This window comes from Ambystoma mexicanum, chromosome 10 (assembly GCF_040938575.1).
Source record: "Ambystoma mexicanum isolate Mex_15411 chromosome 10, UKY_AmexF1_1, whole genome shotgun sequence".
In the NCBI taxonomy this organism is placed as follows: domain Eukaryota; kingdom Metazoa; phylum Chordata; class Amphibia; order Caudata; family Ambystomatidae; genus Ambystoma; species Ambystoma mexicanum.
The window spans coordinates 921379272-921402581 of NC_090932.1; the positions used below are offsets into that span (position 1 = coordinate 921379272).

At 43.2% G+C, this 23310-nt stretch overlaps 1 protein-coding gene across 1 annotated transcript in view; it reads left to right on the forward strand.

Annotated features, from left to right (window-relative positions):
- PEX5L (peroxisomal biogenesis factor 5 like) overlaps positions 1–23310 on the forward strand; it is a 1467323-nt gene that overhangs the window by 1326269 nt on the left and 117744 nt on the right. The window contains exon 10 of the mRNA XM_069618674.1: positions 4594–4664. Coding sequence (XP_069474775.1) covers positions 4594–4664 — 71 coding nt within the window. The remainder of the gene's footprint in view (positions 1–4593; positions 4665–23310) is intronic.

Here is a 23310-nt window from a genome sequence, read left to right on the forward strand (position 1 = left end):
TAGTGATGCAAAGAGAGCATATTCCAGAAAGTGAGACAACACAAGCCCATATGTTGTCAGGGCAAATTGGGAGCTCGTTGAAGCAAGAGGAAGTATGGAACCTGTTTAGCTGTAGTTTGCAAAATCTTCAAAATCCTCTGCCTCACCAGCACTCTGTTCGGGGTCTGCAGTTGGCATCTCGAAGGGATTTTCTGTTGATCTACACTTCATATTACCTTGTATTTTGGAACTTTCCTAAATACAATATTGTTTACCATGTTTTTTTTTCCACCTGCTAGGATTGAATTTCCTTTTTCTCAGCAGATGGCAATGGTATTCAAATAATAAACTGTGATCTCATTGGTAGTTGTATTGCATCATTCAGGTTCCAATGGTGCCTGAAAATGAAATATACCAGATTACCGAATGTTGATTTTCGAGGTGGCAGAGGGCTGATAGAGCCAAAAGGCAAGATAGCAGAGTTTCCTGGCCTTCTGTTTTGTTTACCTGCATTCTGCCATCCAGAATCTAAGTTATCTAGCCTCCAGTCTTTGTTATTCTCGATAATGGAACAGTACTATTACGATCAGTGAGAGGTGCTGGCAAATAGAACATTCCAGTGAATGAATTTCGGTATAAAAGAGTGTTTATTGTATTTGCTTTCTGTATTGTAACTGTTCCTAATATAGTTTGACAGTGCTCGAATGCCTGGGTGTAGCTTGAGTGATACAAATAAATAAATAAATAAATAAATAAACAAATAAATAAATAGAGTGAGTAATTGTGAAGTTGTAAGAGTTGGAGGTTTTCTATTCTGCAATTTTGAAGTTCACTATACTGATACCATTGATGTTTCATCCCCTCACCATCTGAATTTCTGTCATTAGCTTTTCCCTCAACCTAATTGACACATTTTATTGAATCAATTTGAAATTCAGCAATATCCATACATTGAAAAAGAAGACACAGCTCCAGAATTATAATCATAGAAAATACTGCATCATAAATGAATTTAAAACCGACCAATTTGAACAACAGCTAACATAAACCTGCTTCTGGCCCAAGGAGAGATTGCGGGCTTTAGGTACTTGCTACTCCGTGCGAAGAAGCCTTCGATCCTCACATGAACATCGCCCAACAGGAGTGTCGTGGACTTAATGCGCTGGTTAAACATTGACTGCTGCAAAAGCGCCCAGAGCTTAGTCAGTCAAATATAACAGCAACATTGCACTACTTGCCATATGGAACCACCTTTCCCCAAACAGAGGTCTCACTCTTATACAACAAAGCCTGCTATTATTATGTATTATACTGAGGGTATTTATTGAGTGCAAACCTAGCTTAAGGAAGCAAAGGAACACTTTTAAGTCATAGGGGGAAAGTAGACAGTGAAGGAAGCAGAGAAACAGGGAGCGGTGAACTGAAAACAGAGGAGGGGAAAGGCAGGCAAATTTGGCAACAAGGGATCCACAAACAACCAGAGGATGAAACAGTGGGGAGCAGATCACCCAGTCTCACATAGGTTGGGGAGTTGTGAGTGTGTGGACCTAGGTGTTAGGGAGGAGCCATTCCTTGAAGAGGTGGGTCTTCAGCGCCTTCCTGAACTGGAAGAGCGAGCAGGCAAGTCTGATGTTGACTGGGGGGAGGTTCCAGAGTCTTGGGGCGTAGACAGAGAAGGCCTGTCGTCTGGTTATTGCCTTCCTGCACCGGCGAGTTCAAGCCTGCACATGTCTATCATTCTGGTGGATCATAGGCCTCCTGAGATGCTTAGTTTCCCAGTGAGGTAGCTTGGGGACTTCAGGGTGTCAGCCGTGTAGATGATGCAGTAGGATTTGAATATGATACAGGCTTGCAGTGGAAAGCTGGGGCAGTATGATGAGGGTCAGGTGATGTGGTTGAAGTTTCCCAGTCCTTTGAGGAGTGGGTCTGCAGTATGCAGGACACATCTCAAGGGTGCCAGGGTACTCACCTGAAAGCCTTCCAAAAGGACCTTACCACCATCTGGGATGGAGAGGACCATAGCTTGGACAGTAGATCTGAGGCTGATTTCTGGGATGATGGGATGCATTTTCCACAAGAGATAAAGTTGGTACCAGACCATTTTGTGTATTGCTTGCTATGTGCTGTTTGAAGGAGCGCTGTGTGTCAATGTTGAACCTAAGGGACGAGGCTGGCACAGGTGGCCAGCTGGGGTGTGAAGTCCCTGATGGTTATAGCAGAGAGCCAGACCTGGATGTCAGGCAGCAGAAAAAAGGGGATGTTTTGGGTTGTTTTCATCATTTCCATTGAGTTAGTGCAGCAGCAATAGTCCTCTGTGTCACCCTTATAGCCACCTATCACGTTCAGCACAGGAAGCTGGCCAAACCCAGAGGTGGTGTGGGAACCAAATGAGGCCCTGGAAATGGTTTTGAAAATGGACATATATTACACAATGCATGCAAGCCCAACCTCTCTTAGTAGGTTTGGGGATTCTTCCACAAGGGCATTTGAACAAAATAGCCCAATTTGAAAGCACATTAGCTCCATACAGGCATTAGTGAGATAATGGGCCTCATTACGGGTCTGGCGGTAACTGTGCCAGTAAAACCGGCAGGTTGTCGCCAGACCCATAAATATTTACCATCGCCTAACCTGCCGGTAACGCCAGGGGATTACAACCCCAGCAGGCAGGAAGTCAGGCGCCAGTAAAATGGTGTTCCCCATTCCCGAGTGGGGACCACAGAAGCACCAGCACCATTAATAACGGTGCCAGTGCTTCCGTGAAACTCTACTGGCGGGTACCATTCCACCCGGCAAGTCAGACCTGCCGGGCTGGAGAGCGCCCGCCTGGCTGACTTATACTTTGCCGGTCCAGAAACAACGGTGCTGGTAAGCTTACTGGCACTTTTGATTCCAAACTGGCAAGGTTAACCTGCAAGGTTATAATGAGGCCCAATGTTTGTTAAGAGTGAGGAACGACATGCTGCAAGTTTTATAACAATTTCCTTACGTTAAAGGGATGTGGATGATAAAAAAAAAAGTGGAAGGACGGAGACCGGGTGTATGGGAGACAGGGTAAGAGGAGTGAAAACTCAGGGTACACATACAAAATAGTCTGATGGTGCAAAGTCCAACCAGTAAAATTCTAGAGTCCCCTGTCCAACAGTCCACCCCTGACCAAACATGAAGGGTGTATGCAAGCACAGCACTTGGCTAGGCAAATTCCCCTCAATTATCTAGAGCATATTTTAGATTTCATGCAAAAGTTATGGTGTTTGAAGGTTATGTTAAAGATTGATGTGTTAGACTATTCTGTCGATTGATCAGTTTTAGCTTTTTTGGACTTCAAACCAGGAAGTTGTTTGCTTGATGAGTCCAGGGTCATGAGAAAGTCATACCATCAATACAGCCAAAGTGGTGTCACTCTCCAGATCAGGGCAGAATATACCCACTGGTTTTAGGCAGTCGCTCAGAGATTTCTGTTTCTGCATTCACATATTAATTAATTCATATTTTATTACGCGCTTAACATCGGAGACCAGTCTCTAAGCCTGGGACCGGGATTCAAACCTGTGTCGCTCTACTTTGTCTTGCTTCCAAGACAAACACGTTGCCCGTGAGCTATCAACCCGCCACAAATATAACGTATAATGTTACCTGACCCTGCAAACCACTATTTTATTTGCATTCGGTTCAGTATTTTGCGGTTGTTTGATATCAACATCACTGTGTTTAACTTGACCACCACGGTCAATAGCGTCATAGAGGCCTTTATCCAGCAGTTCTAACATAAACTACACTTCTAGTGCTGGTAAGCCAGCATGGAATGGGTCAACAGAGGCTCAAGCGGCCACTGAAGGCCCCATAGCATGCTCAGGACCCTCCACTTCCTTCCTCAATGATCAAAGGGTGCTGGATATGGAAGTGAGACCTGGCCGCAGGTGGCCTATTGGTGTTGCTATCCAGGGCTGGACACCAATACGACTGTCCATGTACCGCCATGATGCTACTGCCTTACTGTTATTTCCAATACTCCACATGTAATAGCACTAACCACATCAAGGCAAGACATCATCACACCCCAGTTTCATTCTATTAGCAGTTCTAATTTTTTACAGACATTCAATTTCTGTGTTTTATATTGTGCACATGACAAACAGAACACAAACTTTGAGTTAACAGAGCAGGTTGAGGTGGAGCGCATGCTTGCATAATCCTATCTTGGACTGTTGCATAATGAGAAAAAAAGCATGTTTTTATTCTCTTAGCAAAGAGAAATAGAATGTAACCATTCCATGGGTCCTGGAGTTTGAGAGCAGTCGATCAAAGAGTGTGAGAGTGTCTTCTCTTTTCTGGCGCAAAGTCTATAAATCCATAATACAGTTATTTTTGGCAAGAAACTAACAAGAACAATCCATCTTTTCTAGTGTGTTTGATTAAATTCTGATGCATTCTAACAACGCAAAACTATCCACCATTTTCATAATGTTTTCTTCAAGAAATGTGACTCCTGCATAGACTATAGACTACTCCATGAACTATATGTAAGTTTTGTCTTCCATTAAATAGCAATTGCAATCAGTTCCTTACAATTAAACCTATATGTCGATTGTTATTATTGTCATCACTATTCAGGCCTGGCAGTTTCTGGGTACCACCCAAGCAGAAAATGAGAACGAGCAGGCAGCCATTGTCTCCCTCCAGAGGTAATTGATGCTAAGTGCCCATGCATGGAATCCATCACTGTTTGTCATTAAAGTGCTTGCTGCCTCTGTGATTCCCAGTGCTGTTTCTGGACTTTCCTCGTTTACTTTTGCAAACCAATTTCTACCCTTTCCTGAACCTATAGCTTTTTAATGATACAGGCAGAACTACTCGATAACACTCAAAAAATGAAAAATGGAGGAGCCCATGCGTATCAACCCGCACCATGTATGAGAGTCTAGTACAGTGCTGTTTGTTCTTTGGAACTTGTAGTCCTGGATTTCCCACAAAAACCTCAGGGCTACAAGTCACCGAATGCAACCAAAATACATGGTATGACTTGCATCTCCCGAAAGTAATGGAGCAGGTTGACTTGTCTGAGAACCATCTGTCATTTAGAATAAAACAACTTTAAAACAGTTCATCAACCGACAGCAGCCTCGTTTGAAAACTCAAAATGGCTTTTCAGGATGAATGCACTTGGTTCCCAATGCAAATTCTGTGCGCTCCTTATCCTTCCTTAACAGAAAATCCTATTTTTGCGCCGTGAAGGTCTGCAAGTTTACTGCCTGACTTCAGTACTTGCTAGATATGCATGTAGGCCAATAGAATCCTCCCAATGTATGATGAAGTCGTTAGGCACTTCACAGAGTCTGAGCTTTTCTTCAAATGGGAGGGGTACTTGCAGACTTACTGTGGTGTATTCCAGGCTTCTAGGGGGAGAGGGGCACGGCAGGCTCCCACCACAGGGCACTAGGAGGGTTTGCAGGTATTTCCATGACGTTTCCAATACATTTGATCTTTTTGGCATTGGACTTTGATTTTAAAACCATTCCCACTTCTCTGATCTATAAACTTAATTTGCACAATCTCGAACGACCTGTTACTTGTGTAATTCCTGTCTATATTTTTGAAGACGGCTTTCAATAAAAGGCAGGACACAGAACAATCAGTAGGAACTACTGAGAGCAGTGGTCGAAGTGAGCGGGAACAGTCGGGAGCGGCGTTCCACTGCTTATATTTGCTACTGTTAACAGTTCCACTACATTTTGTAACCGTTTCACCATCCCGGAACTGTTCTTTGTGAAGTTAAATCACACTTCTCTACTTTACCACCCAAAAAGCAGTTACAGTTAAACTGAAATATGTTTCAACTCAATTGGCTGTCAACCAGCATGGTTGCAATCAATGGAAAATGTATTGCATGTTGCTCCTTTCCAGCCTACTCTGTCCCTTGCTGGTGTCATAGTCCCACTACTTTTTATGGTACACTTCTACCACTGGCTGAGAGTCACAGCTCTGGCAGTCTAGGATGGTAGCGTCCGTCCCGCTCGCTAGTGTGGGCAAGGCTGGTTCCACCTGCCATGCTTGTGCAGTACCGTCTCAGTGTTCTACTCCTGCAGCCACCACCACTATTTGAGCTTCGCAGGGGACCCATGGTTATAGGTTGTGTAGAATGATTTATTGAATATCTTAGCTTTAAAGGTTTGCTGTATGGATATGGTTCCCTTAGTGTACCACCCCCTATTACACAATCCCACATCAAAATTCTGGGTTAAGAAATAGTCGATATTTGATCTTTTAAAGTTTTATTTAAAATAGCAACTCAAATCAACCTTATATTGGGGTAGTCCCTCACAGTATTGTACAATCACAGGCAGGTGGGCTACAGAAAAGAAATTCACCTGACTGATTCTTCTCACTCAATGCACACAAACATCCATTCATGTAAAATGTATGCATCTATTCTAGAGCACAATAGACAATATACTTTTACTTACTGTCGCTTGTTGGCTTCCACATCGCCTAAATATTTTCATCAGCAATAGACATTTCAACGAACTTTTGATTTTCTACAACATCAACGACAAGTGTTGGGCTCAGAGCAAATTTCACATGAACATTTGGCTGTATTTTCTCACAAGTCATTAACAAGTGTTGGGATCAGGGAGAATGTACATCACATTCAATTACATTTTTGTTCATTTCTGTCGGATTCTCCTATGTGTATTTGATTCTGTTGGCTTCTAGTGTAAGCATGTTTGTGAAATACAGACAGATTACTAAATATTGGTTCAATTATCAATCCAAGAAACATCAAAATATAATTCTCTCAAGGTAGAGAAAGCAAAGCTCCCCCAAACCTACTTGACCTTTGGAGTATACTTAATACAGAGTCCTTTATTTTCTGCATGATGTTATTAGAAGATAGCAGGGTACATTTTTATTGGCATCCTTTTCTTGGTAATTTGAATGGATAAACTAATCTCCTTCTCATCCCACTAGAATAGTATGGCTGTTCTCAGAACATCTCTATTTATATAAATATTGTTTCCACAGGCCAAATGTTTAGTTATCCTCTGAAAACTGTGAAATCTTGTATACAAGTTCAAATGTCCAGTTGTTTTACAGTGATACAATGCACCTGCTAAAACATGGGGTTTTAATTTACTTTGCTAGTGAAATGCATTTTGTGCACAGGAAGCCAATGGCATTGTATTTTAAATTACTTCCCCAATTGCTTTGGATAATGTCAGAAAGCAATGTTCATTTCATGTTGAAAATGCTATGGAACTCTATTTTAAATCATTTCTCAATGCCCTCCCATACAGTCCAACCCCGTTCAGTGGTCCAGCCGGTGAAAGATTTCTGAGTAGAACAAGAGCGTTGATGGCAGGAAGGTTTAGAATTCCGCTTAACCTCTGGCATCTTTCCAGGCAAACCTTCAGACCATCGCTCTTCAGCCTACCAAACCATTATGAAAAGGGGAAAGACAATATGCAAAACAGACTTTGTCCCACCGCAAAAGAGGCAATCTAGATTGAACTGCTTTTTCACATCCCTTCTGAACGAGACCACTAGCAATCCCAGACATGTTTAAGCCTCATTGATAATCAACAGTGGGGTGTAGCTTTGGTCTCTAGGAAATGCTGCCCTGGGACCCACATCTTGGCATACCGTTCATACTCAGGGTTACTACAGAAAAATGAAAGAAATGATGACTAGAAGGATTTCTGAATAATTGCACTGAGGTGTTTTTATCAGTTTTTGATTTGTCTTCTACAGCACAGGACTGGTTTGGCATCTCACAGCTCCAGCCAGCTTCACCCAGTCAGCTAGGCCTCCCAGCTGTCATCCTTCTCAGGAAATATGTTCCTATTTAGGCAACATACTACATCAGGTTTCCTCCGAACAAGGCCTTATTAGGGGTCCCTCCCATTATCTCCAATGTATTATCCCACTTCAACACTTTTCCTGTTGGGCAGGGTTCCCCCATCTACAGACTTGTCACAATCCCACAGCTCACCCTACCTCCTGCAAGTTTGGCTTTAAATAGCGGCTAAATGTTCCCCTGATATATCAATTTTTCATCAGACAAGTTTTCTCATCCTTTCTCTTCAGATGCTGACACTCCCAGTGATTCATGCCTCTATTTGGATAGGTTCCAAATATTTAGCCATGTGACAGGGTTGTGGGGTCACCTGTCAGATTTGGACCCACATTTTAGGTCCATAGCTTTTGTCAGCAACATATCTTGTTATTGAAACATGGAATGTTAACACTTCACACTAATCCTGCATCTGTAGACATGTTACACAACCCAGTAGCACAAAATACGAAAAATGTGTTAAATATGTAAATGCCTTAATAATGGGTATATGTTTGGACATATACTGTGGGGCATGCTCCACTGAATCTAAAACTGTCTTTGCCTTCTCAATCAACCAAACTGTTCCAGATGTATGGCCAATGTTTAAACGACATCATGCAGAGTTTTAAATATACATTTCTATACATGGAGTTTCATTTAAGCTCATTATTAATTCGAGGTGGTTTTGTTTTCCAATGCCGTTTAAACAAACATGAATAGATAATACTTTATTGCTGATACACGCCAAAAGGTTGAAATCTGACTCAAACTTTGATGTACTGTTCTCTGAAAAGAAGACCTTATCTATAAAACTTGGGAGAGACCAGGCCAAAACTCATAAAGATGGTTCCTACCATAAAAGGGAGGCTGGTAGAATGCAATTCATGTATTTTCTCTATGTTGTTAAGATCAGCATGTGTTCCTGTGGGTGTCCAGACTGGTTTAGTTAACGATTGAGGAGAGGCCTGCCTGATCTGGTAGAAGGCTGATACATTACTTCTTTTGCCTAGGCAATAAGGTTCCTAAAGCCATGTCTTTCAAAGAATACCAGGCAGGCTTTCACTTGAATTACATTGCAACATGTCTCACATTATGTAAAAACAGAATAGGCTGCTGTGTATTTTTCCCTGTGTTTAACAATCACTAGTGTATCTTAATTCAGTATGTACAATTTGTATTGCTATTTAAAGTACAACTTTTTAAGGTGCACACATTTTATTTGAAACATTGTTTAAGTACAGATTGTATGTGCATTTCCATATAAACCTGACTATACATATGGCTGTAGAAAGAGACCTAATTTAGATTATTGGATTACCCATGCCCTCAATGAGCTGCAAATTACAGAGATGGAAAAACAATGGATACAAAAAAGGTATACAGTTTTTAAGAACAGCTATAGACTTAAGGTAATATTGTTTATGTTTGTATTTTTTGTGTTATGGTTTTGATTCACACCTTTCACAAATACAAAATGAATGAGCTTCACAAAGTTAGTAAAAAGAAAAGAAAACCCTTCTGAATTACAGCAATATTGCATAAACAACAATATTTAAGTAAAACTAATTTTAGTCAGTTTTAAAAGTTAGCAATATAACATAAACAGAATGATAAAATACAAGTCAACCAGATATGGATACTCAGAGTAAAAGTGGGCCTAAACAAATACCACAATTAAAATAAATATCTTGATATGAAACTGCAGCCTTCAAGTAAAGATGCAATTACATTAGATAGAATACAAAAACAATCCTGCACAATTTCATGATCACAGATCTTAGATACTCCCTATGTTTAGTCCTATAAACTCAGCAGGCATTGGGCTGCATGAGGAATATCATCCAGTTTAGAGAACATCTCTTATAAGAAAGCAATTAAGGCAATTGTCATAGATAATTGGCTGCACCTCAATAGCCTCTCCCATACATTATGTTAGATAACTGTCGAGACAGAATGCACAAATCTCCATAAAAATAAAAAGGCTCATATGCAATAAAAATTGACATTTCAAAAGTAGATTGCGTAAAGTCTGTAAATCATCTAATTTATACAATCAACGTGTATGCCTATCTTGGCGCAATTCAATGCAAGGATCAATCACTTCTAGAGTATGGAGACAATTCAACCTACAATTTAGGAACCACATTCTTGTGCTCTTAGACGGGAATTTAATTAAGTAAGGCTTCAGAGACTTTGAACAGCTCGGAATAGCCATAATTTCCGTATAGAGTTTTAATTTGGAAAAAGACTCCATAGTTACTATATTATTGCAATCTCTCAACCCTTTTCTTATTTCTGTCTTTAGGCAATCCAAATCAATTGTTGCTTAGGACAGGAAGCATTCACAAGACCTCATAGACTCATTTAAGGAGGTATCCCTCTCCAACCGAAAAAATATCTCCCAGATTATCAAAAAGATTATCACCTTTCCCGTCTTTTATCTCAAAGAAGAGCACCAATTTATTCCACTTATACATCTATTCTGAAGGCTCCAATTGGCACTGAAGGTGGAAGGCCATACATCAACCTCCAAATGTTCCCCTCAAGAATATCAAGCCATGTCCTACTCCTTAGTGTGAAAAGCCCCAACTCGCACAATCATGAAGGAGTAACTTTTGTTTTATAAAATGTCAACAGTGGATGTAAAGAATAGCTATAGTATTTGGCCTGGATTACCTTCACAAGGGAGATGAAAGCAACAATCTTAGCCCCAATGTTTCCTTTAATAAGGACCTGTTGGCAAATAAAAACCACAAATAAACAAAGTGGTCTACTTCTTCAATCTGATTATCATTAATAGCCCACCTAAAGTTTGTATAGTTTGCCTTTTTATTAAAGAGCATCTTTCTTGATTTGTCAGATTTAATTACAAGGCTATTTTCTCTAGCGTATACAGCCACCAATCTAGGCTCCTCTAGAAGCTGATGGGGGTCTGATCCAACAGAATCAGATCATCGGAATACGCCATCCAGCCACCCCTCATGGGACCCAACTTAGGCGAACAGAGAGAAGACTTTAAAAGCATTATCTGCAGATCTGACATGTACAGGTTGAAAAGTGTGGGTGCTAGAACACACCCCTGCCTTAAACCCTTCTCAGCCTGTACAGCCATAGAGAGCTCTCCTTTAGAGTTCAAGCGTATTCTTCCACTATTATCCGTGTGGAAAAGGAGCAGCATATTTAACAGGCCTGCCTAAATTCCCCACAAAACCATTTTGGCCCAGAACCGGGCTGTATCTACCCTGTCAAAGGTGGCAGCTAAATCCAAAACTAGCTGAGTACAGTGAGTGGTACTTTCCCCTACCTGCTTTAATCAAACAGAGTATATATATTGATCTATTTGATGAAGTCCCCATATCTTTTCGAAAACCAGCTTGGAAGATGCTCAGTCTCTTTGTAGTATCTATCCACCTAACAAAATCTATTAACACAAAACCTGCTAAAATGTTGCATGATGTGTCAATTAATGAGATCGTCCTGTAACTTTGAGGATACATCTTGTGCTCCTTCTTATAAATGGGCACTATAATTGCCTCAACCCAGAACCTCGGAAGAATTCAATCTGAAGCAACTCGTGCAAACAAAGTATACAAATATTGAACCATAGTGTAACATTGCCCTTTAGAACCCTATTGACACATCATCTGGTCCGCATGCCCTGGAGATCGTAAGTTTACTAAGAGCTAGTTCCAAATAGTCCAGCTTAAAATTCAGCTTCCAGGGTGACTGGGAAAGCCTTACCATATCTGTCTTCTTACCTTCACCAATCACAAACAGGGTAGCGAAGTGTTGAACCCAAGAGGATTCCGAAACACAATCCGTTTACTTTCGTGATAATTGAATAATTGAGAAAAGACACCTATCATCCTTCTCAATTAATCATTTTATTATATTTTGATTTATTTTTATATGATTATCTGTTTTATAAAATGTCAGCCAATTCGTGTAGTTCTGTCTAATCCTCTTGACTTGAACAACCCTATCTGCCATAGTCAAGGCATCCTCAGCCCAACTTTTCTCTCCAGCTTATTCTATAGCATGATCACTATACACATTTTTTGACACAGCAAAAGAAAGAATATCATTTAGAAACATAAATTAAATCTATTATTGAACTCGAATCTGGGTCATACCAAGTGGATTGACTCGTAGAGTCACCAGAAAAGTTAACATTTATTTGATAAAATCCCCATCTTGCCATATATTGTGCCCAAGAAAGACCTCTCGCCTCCCTCTTAACCTAAGGATCGGTTGAAACGAACTTGTTTTGAACTGCATGTGTTTCTAGCCTCAGAATAGGGATCCTCAACCTCCGGGCAACAATAATTAAAATCACCACCAAATACGACCTCTGAAACCTGTTTGCTTGTCATCCTTTTCACTAAAATCCCCTCTAGTTCCAATCTAATCTGATCTTCATTACCTAATCCTGGATTTATATAAACATTACACAGTAGAACTTTACATTCTTTCTTGGTGAATAGGTTTACAGTTTTGTAACCAGCAAAGCATTGTATTCAGATTTAAAAAGAGCCAAATCCCAACCTGAGATATTTTATATGGCAGTCAGTAGACCCCCAGAAGCTCTATTAATTATTGTGGTAAAACCATCAATAACAGATAAATCTTGTAACCAAGTTTCCTGTAAAAAGAAATATTTCAAATTTGTATAAACCAGCATCTTGCGGTTTAAAAAACAATTAAAACCCTGTGTATTCCGACTTAATAAAAATATAGACTCAGAATTTAAAAAACTGGGCATTTTCTTGTTTTGTTTGAGAGGGTGAAGTATATATTTTGCATAACAGTTTAGGCCAACCCTGATTCGCACTCCTATATTCAGAGCCCAAAGTACCCTTATTAGAAACCATGGTTAGGGGTATGTTCTTTTCCCTGGGAATAAATTACTCATAACCCCTCTGTAGTAGGTTCATGTAAGCAGCCTTAACTAACCCCCAGGCAAGAGTAGACAAAAGGTGCACTTTGCATCTATCTAGGCTGTGATCATCCAATAGGTTAATGTGTTTAAGGTCAGCCAAAGAGATTGCAGACAAAGCACGTATCACCCTGAATAGTGCCGGAATCCTGGACCTGTTCTAAGGAAGATCTTGTTCCTCCATGAACAAAGATTCAATACATAATGTCAGAAGTGGACCATTAATCTCTGCCTTGCAAGTAAACTGGACATTACCAACAGAGCTTTGCGTATTCTCCCCCTTAACTGCAGGCTCTTCACCCTTACATTGAATACACCCCCAACCCCAACTGTGTATATGCTGGGTCCAAAATAGGGAAGTAATTTTCTCCATCAGGGCACACTTCAACTCTTAAATTCTCAGTTGATGGGTCGAGTCCTCTTGAGGTAACTCCAAAGTATTGGCGGAGAAGAATTGACTCATGTCCTTACATTTCTTCACTTTCTTCTTTCTCTTCGATGACCTGAGCTTCGCCGAAATTAACACCAGAATGTTACCCTGAGGAGGCCACAAATTCAATCTCATCACCGTGGTAGGTTCTTGGGGCTTCAGACTGAGAGTCAGGAAAAATTAAACCTCAAGTGCCGAGCCCCCTTAATAGCCTCAGAGGCTGAATTGCGGTTTTCACAGGCCAGAGTAGCACGTAATATATTCCGAAGACATGTTCTCAAGCTGTACGGCTGCTAATACGCCCACTTCTCAGATTTATTGTCTTTTTCACTTCGGACTTAAATGAACTAGGCTTCTTATGCCTCCTCTTGCAAATTTGCTTAGGAGAAGACTCTTCTACTGAGGTTTCCTGAGTCGGTGGATCAATGGGAACCGATCCATTGAAAAAAACCTTAGACAGTGGTGCCAGTGCCCAAATGAGGATGGTAAGAAAGGTCATTTCAAATACACCCAATATCGGTCAAAATCCCTGAATGAGGCCTTACTTCCAAACTTATATTGTCATAAAGTCAGACTAAAGCCTGTAAAAGGAGATTTAAAGCAGATAGTGAACTAACCCCCACAGAGGTTAAGTCCTAAAGACAAGCAGGGGGATCCATTGACATACACAACGGGATCTGGTGTGACCAGAAATTAGCATATCAAGGTGAAATATGCACATTTCCTTCAATTGGCTTTGCATGACCATACAAATTGCACAGGACGAATGGCATTTGCCTTTCATAAAATCAACACAAATAAAAAAACAAGGAAGGATATTTTCTTCTAATATTGTTTTGAAAATGTTAAAAGGTGTGCATGTTTTAAACTCTAAAAAACAATGCTAATGTTTTCCCTGGAACATGCAGTCACAAAACGTTGCATTTCATCTTTAGTGGTGCGCTGGTTTTCACCAGGTTATATGGTGCAGTGGTGAAGTGCCTGGCCTGCAAACCTGGCGGCCGCGGTTTCAAGTCCTGAGTTCAGTGTATATTCATATATGACAGTCACCGTTTCTAGTTTTACGCACTGCTTGTAAAATACCTGGGGGGGGGGCGGCGTCAACCCACTGAAAAAAGTGTGTAATCTCGACTTGGGCCCTGACTCCCCATCATTGTCGAGTAAAGACGGAATGACTCAACCCTGGAAAAAGTAATGAAGAGCGTGCTGCTCTACAAGGCTGAACTGGATTGCTCACACTCAAATTTACCACAGGTGCTCCAGAATGACCGGGAGATTCAAAGAAAAGGCTGGGAGGGACACTTAAGAGAGTAGCCAGCAAGTCCAAATCTCGCATTTCATCCTCTAGGCTCAAACAGGCATTAATTAAAGATGAATTAGCCGATTTGAGCCTTCCGTTGTTAGCAAAGTCTGTGCGGCATCTCCGACAAATCAGAAATAGATCCACAGGACTTTTTAACCTCCACTGTCGGAAGTAAAACTTCACTGTAAAGTTTTGTAGAAATCTATGGAAAGAAAGATGTCATTTTCTGGTGTAGAGCCAGAGAAGCCATTGCGTCCACGTTTCCTAAGGTTTGGGCGATTTCCTTGTCCAGGGGTGTCACCTCATTGTTCCTCAAGTTGTTCGCCCTCACATTTTGACACCCTCCGAAAAATGTGCCCCCCACATAGACAGCGCAGGAGAAACCTGACAGATGGCCATTCGGCAGGCGAGAATACGAAAATGAGGAAGGAATATACAGAGACAGGTCCCGACAGCTGGATTAGTTAGCAACATACGACCCTCAGCTACAGGATTATATCACTGCTAGGGACACTACAAACAAAGCCCACACGTGTAAAGATAATGTCTCCGGCTTGGAAATAAGGGTATGGTAAGCTCACCGGCACCCTTGTTTCCGGAACGGCAAACTATGGGTTTGCCTGCCAGAGCCGCTGTGCCTGACAAGTCTGACCCTACTGGGCACAGCGGTCACAGTAGGCAAAGCCGTCATAGAAGCACCGGCACTGTTAACGGTGCTGGTACTTCCATGTCCCCAATACCAGATTTAAAAAATTACAGGCGCCTGATTTAAAGGCCACCAGACTTGTAATAGCCCAGTGGCACCGGCAGGGTTACCGTAAAACCCGTAATGAGGCCCAATAACTTTTAAGGCGATGTTAAGGCCACAGACCCTAATGTCCACATTCTCCCATCGGACTGCACTTGACCGCAGCAATTCGCGCTGGCGCACCGCCCCACAATGAGCTGAAGTAGAAGTGACTCCTCCTCTTCCTCTCCGTGCACGTCGGCCAGGCCCAATCTCGACAAACGAAATGAGCGTAGCTCAAACTAGTTGAGCTGCAGTCAGACAGCACTTGTCCACAGCACTTCTGGTTATATAAAATATACTTTTACATTATTTTGGTGCAACAGGGTTGTGCAAAATAAACATGTCTTCTCTTAACATCTGCCTCCCTGTAAACCTGGGGAGGTTTTTTACATGCTAGAGGTGAACAAGTCAAGCACACCTGTTTGGTTCAATAAGCTGAGTACTATTTACATTAAATATTCTACTGTGTGCACGCCCTGGTGCCTGAGATGGCAAAGACTGGAATCTCTGAACTCAAAGGAAACTCAATCACTGTGGAGCGGCACAGATCATAGCACTACAATGCGTCCACGCTGTAGTAGTACAGCAGGAAAATGATGGCACGATATGGTGAAGGGGAAGCAATTTGAATTGTAATTAAAAAGGGTGGGTAATCGCTGCCCCTTTATTGCTTTGGGAGGCTTCTCAATCCCTAGATATTTGAGTGACTCTGCGTCCCACTTAAAAGCAGAGGTGTATAGTTGCAAGGGCTGCAGCCTGGGATATGGATCATGGAAAGCCAGCGTAGGTTGCAGTCTGTCTCTGTGCCTCTCTGTCACAAGTAAAGCACAATACTATTTACCCATGGGAGGAACGCATTCTCTAAGAGTTCCAGGGGCATAGACAGTAATCACAGGGGAGAGACCGAAGCGATTAGGGAGCACCACAGCTAGAACGGAGCCTGATTCCACTATGCCACTAACTGCATCTGTCATGTACAATTTGCACAATTGACAAATGGCACCAGTCCAATTAGCTCACACACAGAAAAACATAATAGATCTATTGAAAACAATCCCCTTGCCTGCACTGATATACTCTTCTGTGCTGGTACGAATGGAAGGTAGTATGCGAAATAATGGGCACGAACCCAACCCAAGCTTGGCCTGCCCCCTCAAATCCTTAAAGACACACAGATGGAAACAAAGAGAGTGTGGGATATCTTGAAACTACCATTCTAGTGCATTTCAATCTCATGCTCAAACCTGGCAACAAAAGGGTGAGTGATCTATTCAAGGGCCCCCAGTCAAATCCACATGAGACTTGATGAAGTCGACACCTCCCCTGCCTCGTCTCGCCTACTTCAGCAGAGAGATGCGGCCACTAGCTTCATGGACGTAAACCACTACATACCAAAATATCTCAGATGCAATTACAAGAAACCCAGAGGATAAACCAAGGGATACTGTACAAATGTGTTGAGGACCACACAACAGAGTTTAGTTGCATACTTGTGAGAGAAAATCTTGGACCTCTGATACTATTGAATGGGGCCCCTAAGCTCCCGGGCCAAAACCACTTTATTGGCATTTCCGTGAAATAATGAATTACACAAAATAGAGGATTACTAAATGTAATCCTCTATTCTATGTAATAGTGTACACATAATAGAGGGTTACCACAGAATAGAGGATACACAATGAATTATTCAGAATAGAGGATACACATGCATACTAATAATCCTCTATTTCAGAGTTGTCCAACTCCAGGTCTCATGCCAGGTTTTCAATATAACCCTCATTAATATACATGAGATACATTTGCATAAATGATTTTAATGTATGCACATCTTGTCTCATGAATATTAATGAGAAATATCCTAAAACCCCATCAGGATTCTGGCCCCCAAGGCCTGGAGTTGCACGACCCTGCTCTATATTATTAGAAGATTATTAGTATGCATCCTTTATTATAAAGCCTCTGTTAACGTTTCAGAAGCCAACATAGAAATCAACAATGTGAGGATAAGACTAACATTCCAGTATCATAACCCCTTAAGACGCAACCCCTTTCTACTTATTTCCCCAAACCTTTTTTACTCAGCGAATCAGATATTAAGGAGGCACTCAAGGCTCAGTGGCTAAAGGAGATTGTTATTTATTTATTTATTTTAATTTTTATAAAGCGCCACACGCCCGTAGGCCTCAGAGCGCACAATAAACACAACAAAACAAACACTGAAAAGTGAGGAGACAACAGGGTTTGAGATTAGAGCAGGCATCAGATGGAGACTACTAACTTAGTCCGGGTTGAGATTAAAGAGATGGGTTTTGATTGCCATCTTGAAAGTGATCAGATTAGCAGCTTGACGTATTGAAGCGGGAAGAAGATTCCACAATAGAGGCGCCTGAACATCAAAACAAGTCCCACCAAGGTGGGCCAGTTTGAATCTAGGCTGAATAAAAGTAGGCGCTATAGAGAAGCGAAGGTTCCTTGTGTTGAGATTTGGATTAGCACGATCCAGAAGATAAACCGGGCCAGGTTTTGGCATGGCATTTCAAAGCCAGGGTCAAGAGTTTATGCGTGATCCATTGTTTGATTGGAAGCCAGTGCAATGCTCTCGTGGCCACAGAAACATGTTGATGCCTCGCAGATATCTGCAGAACGTGGACCAACATTTAAATGACAAAATATCTGCAATTCTTAGAGGGTCAAAGGAAAAAGGCATACAAGAAAGGAAATAGGTCGACCAAGAAGCTACGAGAGGGGCTCCAGCAGATCATCAAAAGTTACAAACATATGGAAATGATATACCATTTAATGATAGAAACATCAGTGTGGCAATACGGGAACTCGGGAGCATTTTGCCCCATACATAAATATCATTGGTGCACCATATGACGATGCTATGGGGCCAATAACCAGGTCTGATTGGAGGGGCCCAGCCCCAGTCGAACAGCATTGAACTATAGAGGTGGACACGCCTCTCTGCCGTCTGTTAATGTATAGCATACAAAGACGCGGGCTAACCTGTCTAGGCCCGTCCACACATAGCGAGTGCCAGTGGAATGGTAAACAATATTTAGAACATTCCCGCCCCTCTGTCTTTGGACAGCCAGGCTGCTGCCAGTCAGTAGTGTGTGTATGTGTATGTGTGTAAGATAAATGAGCTGCTGGATGCACCTGAGAGCTCCCACTCTACCACGGGGGGGGGGGGAGAGAGAGAGAGAGAGAGAGAGAGAAAGAGAGAGAGAGAGAGAGAAAGAGAGAGAGAGAGAGAGAGGTGTGTGTGTGTGTGTGTGTGTGTGTGTGTGTGTGTGTGTGTGTGTGTGTGTGTTGGGTGGAGTATGGAGAAATGCAGCTACCCTGCCTATTGTGAGATTTAAAATGTGTAATTATGTGTTTCTATTTGTGCAAAGCAAAGACCTTCAGCTCACTACGAGGTCCAAAATGTCTATTTTCTTTAGCGTTATAAATTTGGAAGGGCCTGAAATCACTGTGGCCCTCTTACTGTATGTGAGTAATTTGTCCCTCTCTCCCACACTAGTCCCTCAATACAGCACACAATAAGTGACAGATCCCACTCTGGCCCTCAGAGTTTAGCCCCACAGCGTAGCACACATTATGTGACAGACAGATGCAGCTCTGAGCCTCACAGGAGTTTACACTGAACCCTCAAAGCTGCCCTAGCCCTCACATTGCCCCTAATTACAGCACACATTAAGTGACAGATGTTTCGCTGACCCTCAAAGTTTCCCCTCAGTGCTGCATTGACCATACCTTTGACCTGCTAAGTACAGCCAGCAGCACTGGCACCTCAAAACAGTTTGAGCAGGTCCAGCAGCAACCTCCTCCACCTCCCTATTCTGGATAGACCTTTATTAGAAAATAGATTTGGCCCGAAAATAAATCACTACTGGGCGTTTACAAAGGAAATTGTCTTGCTCTCCGAGAGCCTTTGACACTGAATTTACAGTGGGAAAAATATTGGCAGCATTACGCTGAGTCCTAAAGTGGGCAATAGTCTTTCCATGTGTACACTGTACACTGTATATATTGTAAATAGTATATATGTTGCACACACAAATGGAATATCTTTTTAGGATTATGTACCCCAGCTACTGTTGACAAATGCCTGGATTGACTGTTATTTATTTTGCTAAAGTCAGAACCTACCCGACTTCATCTATCTGTAAATACATGATCTACTGTGTTGTGACCTTGTAACTCTATAATTGCAAATCTGTTTATGAATAGATATTATGTAACCACTAGGTATTTAAGTACAAGCGCCCAGTTACCCCTGGGTTAGGTGCGCTATATAAATAATAAACTAAATTAAACTAGTATTTACCTCAAAGTGAATGAACTTCTCTGCACACAACTTATGCTTCCAACAGCCAGTGAGCTCAGCAGCCATCTTTATCGAGACAGCCTGAGGAAGATGAAGGGAGGTGCTTGCTCATCGCCCAGCCACCTGCTGCTGTCATTCTAATACATTATTATTATTATTATTATTATTATTATTATTATTATTATTATTATTATTATTATTATTGGTTCTTAATTGAGCCTGAGTATCTCCACAACTAGTGATCATCAGGTCACTCGGAGGTCGATTTCACACAGCGAAGTTTTTATACCAGCACAAGAAGCACAAGAAGTCAGGACCATGTCTTCGAGGTGGACTGACCACTGAACCAATTTGTTGAAAGCCGAGTGTTTTCAGTTTAACATAAAATGCTTTAATGTAGCTCACCCTTTCCTCTGGGGCTGTCTGTACTTGTTCTGGACTGTTCCCTGTCAGTAATCACGTGGTGCAAGAATAGTTTCAGCAGCATTTAACTCTACAACTGATTTGAAGTGATGTCATTAATTGTGCCTGTTTTTAGTGGGCACTTCTCACTACACATGTTCAGTAATGTGGCTCTTGAGTTTCCATTTTGAAAAGGAAGCCCCTTTTAATGTATTGTAATGCAAGCCACAGTGAATACTAATCGCATCTCCCAGTCAGGTAAACAATGGCCCTCATTACGACCCTGGCGGTAAGTATCGGCCATTACCAGCATGGCGCAAATAACGTGTCCTCCGTGCTCGCCAGAGACCGCTAAAAGCGGCACATTACGAGTTCTCGGGCACCAGCATTGCGCCATGCCGGTAATGGAATCACTGCCATGCCGCTAAAGGGCGTGAAATCCCACTTACCGGGATCGTATGCTGTGCAAATAGCACCTCTGCCACCCTAGCCATCGACATTAGCGGTCACCGCTAATAGCGGTAACCGCAAGTTGCAGGAATCGCTATTAGCAGTGACCGTAAATAAGCAGATCCGGAAGTAGCGTCACCGCACAGGAACGGAAAGAGCACGGCGGCCATCTTTAAAAACACAATCCATTGCCATCCTCTGTTACCAGTAGACACCTGACCCTCACAACTTCCACAAACCTCCTACACCACCCCTTTGACATCACGATGCCTAAAGTTTTGAAAAAGAGCGGAGATCGGCTGCGCCAGGAGCGCTTTTCAAGGGAGGAGCTAACAATGTTAGCCGAAAAACTCCAAGAGCATGCTGATGTTGTGTTCTCCACGGAGATGAACAGACCGGCTCTGCAGAGAAAAAAGGCAATATGGGCCATGGTCGCCCAGAGGGTCAGTGCCGTTGGCACAACACCCCGCACTGCCAAACAATGCCGCAAGCGGTGGGACGATCTACGTCTCCGCGTCAGAAGCATACTGGTGGCAAATCGGAATCTCGGCATGGTGACTGGTGGAGGTGCTGAGTCGCCCCTAAAACTACAGCCGTGGGAGGAGATATGTGCCGCCACCATAGGCACGGAGCGCATTAAGGGAGTTGGGGACATGGAGAGAGGAGACCCGACATCAGGCGATGCAGGTAGGTGCCTCAAGTCCAACTATGCCAACCTCACCACGATGATGTCCAGATGATTGGGAAGTGCAATAATGCATACCAGGGTCCAACGGACACATTAGCACAAGACTGCCTACAGGCAGTGCTGACCTCCACCTTGTACACATGCATAATGCTCCCCATTTCTGTAGTTACCCACATGCCTCCATGCATCAACCACCTAAGAGTGAGACTACTTGTATGTCACTGCCTCCAATGTGAACCATCCAGCAATCAAAATGAATGTAGCCATCACAATGCCTGCTCAATGGCCGTAGTCCCATCACTAACCCTCTCCCTTCTTTGGTCCACCACAGGCTCACATTCGGACAGCACCGATGATGACAAAGGTGCAACCACTGCCAAGAGGGCCAGGGCCGAAGAGGCACAATACCGTCCCTCCACCTCAGGGGGAACAAGAAAACCCCAACAACAGGAAATGTCCCACAGCACAGCACAGGCCACGGCACCGATGGCTACCAAGTCCACCACTTCGGCGCCACCAACATCCACCATCTGCAAAGTGTTGTCCACCGAAGGCACTGGATCCACAGAAAGCAGCACCATCTGTGAAACTGCTGCCACCGCAGTGATCTCCGACGAGGAAGGGGATGTTGGTAATGTTGTGAGTCCCCCCACTGGCCCCCTGCATTCCCCCTACCTGTCCCCGTGCAGCCAGCATGACAACATCATACAGGGGCTATCTCCTGGAAACTCTTTGCCGGTTACTCCCAGCCCAACCGCACATGTGCAGGAGGGCTGCAGTATAATGGACACGCCACAACCATCAGCCACAGGCCACAACACCCAAGAGGCAATGCAGGAAATCATTACGCGCCAACAGCAACTTACAGCCCTGTTGACACAGCATGTCACAGAATGCACCAGCACTAGGGAGGAAATGCGCGATTGTGCTGCTACTCTTAGGTCTGCTATCGAGTCCAGTTCTAAGGACATATGTGCTGAACTGGCCGTGGTGCGGCACGTACAAACAATGCGGGACATGCGTCCAAGTGAGCAACCCATTTCTTCCTCGGCTGCCAGTTCAACGAGAACCAGCCCCGTGCGCAGATCGGGCAGGAACCTGCGGCATTCCGACAGGGGTGCACCGGGTGCTGGGAGCGGGGGATGCCAATAGGCGCAGTCTTGTGAACTGGTGCCACATGATGTTTTGGGGAGTAGAGGGGAGAGGGGGGAGTGGGTGTGTTCACTTAGATTTACCTTTTCAGTACACTTTTTGGTTATGCAGAAATCACATGTGTGGACATTGCTTATTGCGTACGTGTGCTTTATTGGTTAACAGTCTACAGTGTCCATGTCCCTGACACACCCAGTGCCCCAAGTGCCATCTCCATGTGACACCTCCCATCCATGTGTGCCAGAAGATTTGGTTGATCAGAGTCCGACGCATGTCACGTCCCTCCTGTGCATCGCTTCCTCCCTGAGGTGCTGCCCCATCCCCACCCTCCTCATCCTCTTCTTCAGGTGGTTGCTGTTCTGCATCAGGGGGCAGGGGAACATTCCGTCTGATGCACATATTGTGTAGCATGACACATGCCATGTCGATCTTTACCACCTTCTCATGGCGGTACAGGAGTGCCCCACCAGACCTGCTGAGGCAGCGAAACCGTGCCTTCAAGAGGCCAAATGTCTGCTCAATCACCACACAGGTTTGTGTATGGGCACGATTATAGTCCTCCTCTTGCCTGTTCTGTGAGTTCCGGACTGGGGTAAGGAGCCACCGCTTCAAGGGATAGCCTGCATCACCTGCATGTGGGCAACAATGTATGTGTAAGTCAACTCATCATGTTTGACCTCATTAAGTGACACCATGGCATGCATTTATTTCTTCATCTCAACCCCATTTCCATGCATGAATGGTGTCACACGATGTGACTGCTATGTGTGTATTCCTCTAATGCATGTCATCGATTAGTGTGCACTGGGGGTCCGGTGGCTTGTGAGTGCACATGCACTGTGTCAGTCCACGACCGTTGTTTCTGTGATCTTGCAGATGTCCAGTTATTTGTATGCTTTCATCCTGGCAACGTTGATGTCAGCCTCATGATGCACTCACTATGCACTACAAATGGTGTCATGCAATTTTGTTGGGCCTCTGTGTCAGTGTGGTGGTGTATTGATGTATTTGAC